Source organism: Bison bison, unplaced genomic scaffold (genome assembly GCF_000754665.1).
Source record: "Bison bison bison isolate TAMUID 2011002044 unplaced genomic scaffold, Bison_UMD1.0 scf7180017864048, whole genome shotgun sequence".
NCBI lineage: Eukaryota > Metazoa > Chordata > Mammalia > Artiodactyla > Bovidae > Bison > Bison bison.
The window spans coordinates 2,533,281-2,541,414 of NW_011494620.1; the positions used below are offsets into that span (position 1 = coordinate 2,533,281).

General features: G+C 36.5%; 1 protein-coding gene across 1 annotated transcript in view; it reads left to right on the plus strand.

Annotated features, from left to right (window-relative positions):
* UFM1 (ubiquitin-fold modifier 1) overlaps window positions 1-6,302 on the plus strand; it is a 14,284-nt gene extending 7,982 nt beyond the window's left edge. Inside the window, exons 4-6 of the mRNA XM_010835642.1 lie at window positions 1,185-1,224; window positions 2,585-2,617; window positions 4,185-6,302. Coding sequence (XP_010833944.1) covers window positions 1,185-1,224; window positions 2,585-2,617; window positions 4,185-4,252 — 141 coding nt within the window. The 3' untranslated portion in view covers window positions 4,253-6,302. The remainder of the gene's footprint in view (window positions 1-1,184; window positions 1,225-2,584; window positions 2,618-4,184) is intronic.
* Window positions 6,303-8,134: the final 1,832 nt, after the last annotated feature.

Here is an 8,134-nt window from a genome sequence, read left to right on the forward strand (position 1 = left end):
GTGATTTTGGAGCCCAAAAAAATAAAGTCAGCCACTGTTTCCACTGTTTCCCCATCTGTTTGCCATGAAGTGATGGGACCGGATGCCATGATCTTAGTTTTTTGAATGTTGAGCTTTAAGCCAACTTTTTCTCTCTCCTCTTTCACTTTCATCAAGAGGCTCTTTAGTTCTTCTTCACTTTCTGCGATAAGGGTGGTGTCATCTGCATAACTTAGTGTTTTCCAAACTTAATCACAAAACTCAAGTATAATATTTATAAAGCTAGTCTGTAGCATAGAAGTGCTTATTACATTATTGGAAAAATGAATGAGCTATGAACACACTTTGACAAATAAGAGCATTAAGAGAATAATTCTACCTTTAAGCTACCAATAAGCTCCATACCACATTTCATTGACTCATAAAGCACTTACATCTCTGAATAGAGATGAGTGGAGGCTGTCTGTCATGGTTGACCATGTGACAGTCACATAATTGTCCAACTGACATCACCTGCACCCCTACTTGTACTTAGAGGTATTTCTTGGTGGCATAATTGGACTATTGCAAGCCCGTATTAAACACAAGAGGGCATTTGTTTGAACTGATTATTTCTACCAAGAAATTTCAGTTACTTTGCTTTTATTTTCACTTGTGCCTGAGCATTATGTATGACCAGAGTAAACTGTGTGTAAGTCTGAAAGATCAAACACTGGGTTAATAGATTCATCGACAGTGTTTTTCCTTTTTTATGGTGCATAAAATAAGATGCATCTTACAATCTCTGGTGTCCTAAATACAATGAAATGCAAGTTTTAGAAAACAGGTGGCACTAGTGGTAAAGAACTTGCCTGCCAACGCAGGAGACGCGGGTTCAATCCCTGGGTCGGGAAGATTCCTCTGGAGAAGGAAATGGCAACCCAGTCCAGGGTTCTGGCCTGGGAAACTGCACGGACAGAGGAGCCCAGGTGGTACAGTCCATGGGGCTGCAAAGAGTTGCACACAATTGGAGCGACTTTGCACAGCACATTAGTCTTTAAAGATAAAGCAGATTGTAATACTTTCTTTGATGATGTTACTTATCCTAAAAGATAAATTACATTTAAAATTATAGAATTGATTATATGTACCCTATCATTGCTAACTATCTTTTATAATTAGCATTTTATATGCTTATATGTATTTTTTCTTTTCTTCCTTTTTAGTTTAAAGTTCCTGCAGCAACAAGTGCAATTATTACCAATGGTAAGAATTTGTCTTAAACCTGTTTATTAACAGAGCTATTAGCTGTTTAAAAGAAACCAAATTAGTTAAAATTGACTTAAAATACAAAAACCCTAAACTTTATATCAACATAAGTGATATACATAATTGTAAACACTACATCAAAGTTACTGTTCATAATTGTGTCTTCAGTTTTTTCTGTGCTTTTGTTATGTAGTACAGTACATTATGGGCTTCCCTGGTGGCTCAGATGCTAAGGAATCCGCCTGCAGTGCAGGGGACCTGCATTCGATCTCTCGGTCAGGAAGATTCCCTGGAGATGGGCGTGAACCCATTCCAGTATTCCTGCCTGGAGAATCCCATGTACAGAGGAGCCTGGCAGGCCGCAGTTCATGGGGTCGCCGAGTCAGACATGACCAAGCGACTAAGCACAGCACATTATAATATCATATGTCCTTATGCCAAATTATTGCTGAAAATAACTTGTCATTTAACAAACGTTTTCTATTGTATCATAAATGGTTTTAGAATACAGGAAGCTAAGCAGGAATGTACCTTTGCTGTCCCTTACTATTGCTTTCCTGATAGAAAACAATTCTTACAGGCTTACAATAATGAGGATTTTATCCAGTTAGATAATATAAATTAAATTCTGTTTTTGGATACTACAAATAATTAATGGAACCAGCCCAAAGAGAAAATACTGAAATAAGATGAGGAACAAAGATGGCAGGAAAGGCTTAACTATTAAGAATACAAAGTCATGGTCCCAGGTACTGGTGAGTAGTTCGTGTGTAGTTAAGAAAGACTAAGAGAAGGTGGCTTTAATGAGCAGTAAGTGGTATGATTTAGTTTAGATAATGATGGAATTTCTCATTCTGAAAAATTGTGCATGCTGCCACATTGAAATGTGTCTGTATTTGGAAGAAAGCGATCCTTCCTTTTCTGGAAACTTTTAGATTCATAAATGAGTAGCTACTGAGAGAGTGCATTGTAAACTTTTATCAAGCGTCAGTGGAACTTATATCTCTCTTGTTCTTCAGCCTTAAGATTTGATGCCTCAGAGCAGTGTTAAACGACGAATGGCATACTTAAGGCATTTTGGCTTTATTTTTCACTGGATTTGGCAAAACAGTATAAAAAACTATCCTCTGTCAGACTTCGTGGGGTCGTTTCACTGACAGACATTGTCTAGTCCAGCAATATGTGTAAAGGCATAATAGTGAGAGATTTAACAGATAACCTACCTGCCAGGTTGTCATTCATGTTCGTGGTATAACTGCCTGTATGCACAGCAGCATTATTTTGGCACATTTCTTCTTACTGTTAAAGCCTTTTAGCTTCAGAAATAACTCAGGTCATTTTACAACTTATTTTCTAGATGGAATAGGAATAAATCCTGCACAGACTGCTGGTGAGTATCTGCAATCCATGGCAGTGTGGTGAGGCTGTCTACATCAATTGATAATGAATATGTAATTCATTCTAATTAGACTTGATAGGATTTTACCAAGATAATGGCTGATTTTCAGGGATTGTGTGGCAGTCTTTACCTAAGTGTGTGAATAATTTGTTACATTCTGTGTATCAGTTATATGCTTTTGGCTACAAGAAAGAGAAATTCTGAATAATGAACATTAAAGTTTTTTAACTAATACATGTAACAAAAAATCTTAAGGTAAGATTGTGCTCTAATGGGAATAATGTTCTGTAATAACTATCTCGTTAGATAGTTGTGAGGTTGTACATGTAAGTGCTTAGAAGTTTGTGTTATTCATAATGAACATTCAGTAAGTACTGACTTATTATTTTGAAGAAGTACAGTCATTTAAATTTCATGGGACTTAGCCTGCACTTCGAGTCTCAAGCCATTAACATTATGTAGCGCTACGTATTGATACCCTAACAAGCAGGAAGGGTAAGAGTAGTCTTAAACTTTTTAACCGACAGTTCTGTATTTGTTTGAGATGTACCTTCCTTAGCTTATGAAAGTGAAAGTGAAGTTGCTCGGTCATGTCTGACTCTTTGCGACCCCATGGACTGTAGCCTATCAGGCTCCTCCGTCCATGGGATTTTCCAGGCAAGAGTGCTGAGTGAGGTGCCATTGCCTAGCTTATAGTTCGGTTAAAATATTTTTAAATTAAGCATGATTTAATATAAATGCAGTCTTGAGAAGTAGTTATTTTTAAACTGTTATTTTTTTAAGTACTTCTACAAATTATATTGTCCTCATAAGGCCTGGGATTGAAATGTAAATTTAGCCATATAACAAATAAAGAGGGATTTAAAATGATAATTTCTTCTTACAAAAGTCAGTTGTTCTAAGTGTATAATTTATTAAATCAAAAAGGCTATTTTTTGAAAATTGTGAGGCATTTTGTTGTTGTTTAAACTTGGGTTTAAAAATTTTGCATTTTCTTACTCTGTAAATGTCCAGTAGTTTATATTAATCTGAACTCCTTCTTACTCTGACATGTTGCCTGTTGGATTCCCCTTTAAAGTTTAATTGTGGGCATCATATAGTGGGAAGAAACTCTCAGTAGGCAGCCCAGACCCAAAATAGGTCAGGACTGCTAAACTTTTGTCACTTGTGGTAATTTACACTTATTTTTCCTGCTCCCAAGTATTTTATTGTATATTAGAGCAAATATTGATGATTGTGTTTGGTGGTATTTCTTTGGGTAGTGTCCGTCCTTTTTTTATTTTTGTGGGTAGTGTTCTAATTTCAAATTTTCAGACGTTTGTTGGGTTGTGAGGATGTGAGAGGAGTAAGAACAAGACATAAGAAGCCTCTGCTTTGGTTTTGAGGATGTGAGAAGCGTAAGAGCAAGACCTAAGGAGCCTAGACTTGGGTTCTAATATATTTGAGCTTTGCACCTACTTGACACTCCTTTGTTTCTTCTGCATATTAATTGTCGAATTGTTAATGAGAGCATGTCATTTTTTAAATACCTAACGTTTTGTTCTGTCTGTTTGTGTAGGAAATGTTTTTCTAAAGCACGGTTCAGAACTGCGAATAATTCCTAGAGATCGTGTTGGACATTGTTAATATCTGCTGCTTGGAACATAAAACCCCCTTCCAGAGTAAATATTGGTATTGTTATTGTAAAATTGGAATCAGGCATTTGAAATCCTATGAAAATACCAGTAATTGAAGACATAATGAAAGGTGACTATCTGTCCATGCTTGTTGTTCACACTTCATGTGAGGAGAGAACGCATCCCGGCCTAGGGCCCCATGACCACAGAGGATCAGTCTTTCATTGCTGCCTCGCTGCACACACAGGTAGTTCATCAGGGGTGAATGGATCAACCATCTGTGTCTTATAACCGGAGGATGCTTCTGGTCATTCTTTCTGAGAACATCTGGAAAATTAAAATTTACTGAATCTTCCTCCTTGTCCCTGAGTTAAAAATGTAAAAAAGATTATGGATCCACACATGACGGTTGGCTTGATAGCATCTGACTCACAGACACAAATATAGTTGAATTCCTCCTTATATATCATTTATGGTAAAGGATCATATCAATGAATAACTTGTCTTATCATTTAGCTTGTTTTAAAGTTTCAGACTTCTTGAGTTCTTAATAAATTTTAATTTGATATCAAAGAGCCCAAAATTGCATTTTCCATCTAGCCCTTATGGGTAAAATTGGTTGGTATCTCACACCAAGGAGTTTTAGCGATGATCTTGCAGACTCCAGTACTTGTAATGATGAAAATTAAGAATAAAGTAGAAGCATCAGTTGTTGAACTATGCATTCCTTTATTGATCTCTTTTAAAACAACCTTTAAAATAGGAATCCTCAAGAAACCATCATCTTTTTTAAGATAATCCTAAATAGCCTTCAGGGAGAAAGTGTAAAGAAGAACATCTGAAAGTTCACAACAGAGGTCATAAAAATGCTAATTTAAATTCTGGTTAGTTATACATAATGAAGACTGAACATTTAAGGAAGCATTAAGACTATAGTTGTGGGGTGAATAAGAAGCTAGGGAAGAAAAATGGGGAAGCCCAGATGACCAGGCTTCTAGCAAGAAGGAAAGAAACAAAAGAGAAGGCAAGCAGAAACCTGTAACGAGAGTGTCACAGAAAAGGCCAGACTGGGTAGACAAAGCCACAGAGGCAATGGAAAGAACTGAAGGGAAAACAAAATACTTGACATTGTTATAAGGAGCTGAAGATGATCAGAGAAAGCACAGCATAGGCATTGTCAACATACGGTTTTTGGAATTCTCTTAGTTTAAAGAAAGATATACATAAGGGAAGATTATGGTTGCCCTTAGTGAGGGCATCAGTATCTCTGCATATCTTGAAAGGTGAAGGCTTATAGTGATTGAGAACCAGCACTTGACCTGCTGTATTCTAAATGCTGAGGTCTCTGGAGGCAGGCCTGGTTGTTTGGTATCTGTTTTGCACTTTGGAGGCCTGGAAAATGTAAGCTTCAAGATATAGGTGTTGAATTATTCATGAATAAAGTATTTCTAAAACCAATTTTTATTGAAATGTGCATAGGCCCTAGGTTCATTGGGGAAAAAAAATTATGCAACAGAATCAGTATCCGAAAAATGATATTGGTTAAGACTAAGACATGGTTCAGATATTTGACAATGACTAGCAGTCTTCAGAATTGTAAAGGGCAAAAAAATTTGTGCTGAGGTAGAAAAGTATGTTAACTAATGTTCGTGGAATTTTTTATTTTTATAAGCAGATTTTTATTTTCTGATGCTTAAAGACTCCTGGTCTTTAACAACATTAAACCTCCATTAATGAGAAATTTATGAATGCCTATTTTCTGAATTTTTTGTCTTATTTAGATTTTCCCTCATTCTGTTTCTAGCACAGAATTCTGCCTGATTTGTCACACAGATAGGTTTTATGATGTCTCATAAATTATTTAAAATTTTTGTTCTTTGGTTGGAAAATTTTATTGCAGTAAGGTCTTAAAAATATTTCCTTGTATAGAACTAGACATGTTATTAAATATGATCTGTAACTTCTTTGTGCAAAATGTTTCAAAGTGGTGTATTTAGTTTAAAGTGCTTTATTGGTACATGATTCATATCTTGTGAAAATACATTTTCTTACACCATAAACCATATTGTGTACTCTTATTTTATTATTTAAGTGCTTAATTAACACACCTGTTAAGGCAGTATATAACAAATGTAGCCCAAAAAAGGGATAGGGGACAAAGATGATTAATGGCTATAGGTCTTAGAAATGAATGTATACTTCCAAATGCCAGTCCATTTTCAGATAAAATTGAAAGTATAGTTAAGTGCCTATAGTAAGTGTTTAGGCTAGTAGGTCCTAAACCTGTGCGATTATCAAAGTGACCTAGAAAATTATGAATACAGACTTCTAGAAACTACCCCTAAAGTTCTTACTCTTTAAATGTGGAATGATTTGCAAGCATTTCTGTATATAAAAGCAGTCCTAATGATTTCTGCTTTTCAGCTTAGCTTGAGAATTTATAACTTTTCACTTTGTGTGTGTGCTTAATCGTTCAGTCCTGTCCCGACAATTTGCAGCTCCATGGACTGTACACGCTAGGCTCCTCTGTCCATGGGATTTCTCAGAATACTGGAGTGGGTTGCCATTTCCTCCAGGGGATCTTCCTGACTCAGAGCTAGAACCCACAGCTCATGTGTCTCCTGCACTGGCAGGCAGATTCTTTACCACTGAGCCACCTGGGAAACCCTTTCATTTTGTAGATGAATAAAATGAAGTCTGAGGGGTCAGAGTGAGTAGAACATGTTCTAGGATCTTGGGAAATATTCTTCCTACTGCCTGCTTCTCCGGTATCTAAGTGCAGAGATGCTGTAACAGTCTCTTGAGACTCACTGGGAATAAAGCCTCCTTTTAAAGTGTTCCAAGTCCAGTTTTTGTTTTTGTTTTTTTGTTGTTGTTTTTTTTTTTTAACGTGTTCTAGTAACAGTCATTTGAAAGAAAAGCCAATGAAAAGAAAATTCAGTCCAATTTAAGCCCCTAGTACCCCAACTAATATCTCTATCCAACCATATCTCTATTCAAAGACCTAGAAATATTTATAACTTGGAAGCATTTATATACTGAAATGGAGTACTTGTAAGATAACTGACTATATATTGGTGTTCCCAAGGCTATTTATAAAACTGCATATTATGTAGGTAAATCATTTATATGTGTGTGTATACTTAGGAGCCTGGGGACTACAACCCGTGGGGTCACAAAGAATCTGAGTGACATGACTGAGCAGCTAACACTTCCTTGGGTTTCCCAGATGGCGCTAGTGGTAAAGAACCTGCCTGCCAGTGCAGGAGACATAAGAGACATGGGTTCGATCCCTGGGTTGGAAAGATCCCTTGGAGAAGAGCACAGCAACCCATTCCAGTATTCTATGGAAAATCCCATGGACAGAGAAGCCTGGAGGGCTGCAATCCATGAGGACACAAAGAGTTGGACATAACTGAAGTGACTTAGCACACACACATATACATGTATATTTTTTATGTATTTAACTATAGAATTAGTGGATATATATACACATATATGAATTACATATGTAACTTATTTGAAAGAAATGTACATATAGAATATGACCATGAATACCCATTTTCAGTATATTGAACATCAAAACATTTTGATAGATACTTTCACGTGTCTCATTCTTCACAACAGTGCTTTCCATGGACAGAGGAGCCTGGCAGGCTACAGTCCATGAGGTCAGAAAGAGTCAGATACACCTGAATGACTAACTTATTAAAATATGGTGTAAATATGGTAAGATTGTAGGAGATTAAGTAAAAGCCAGTCAAAGATAACTTTGAGTCTGGTACTGCTCTAGAAGGTGGTACAGACAATTATGTTTTTTTAACCTATGTGTCTTGATACAGCTACAGGGTAAGTTCCTGGTAATCTGCTCCTCCAACCAGACTGTTATATA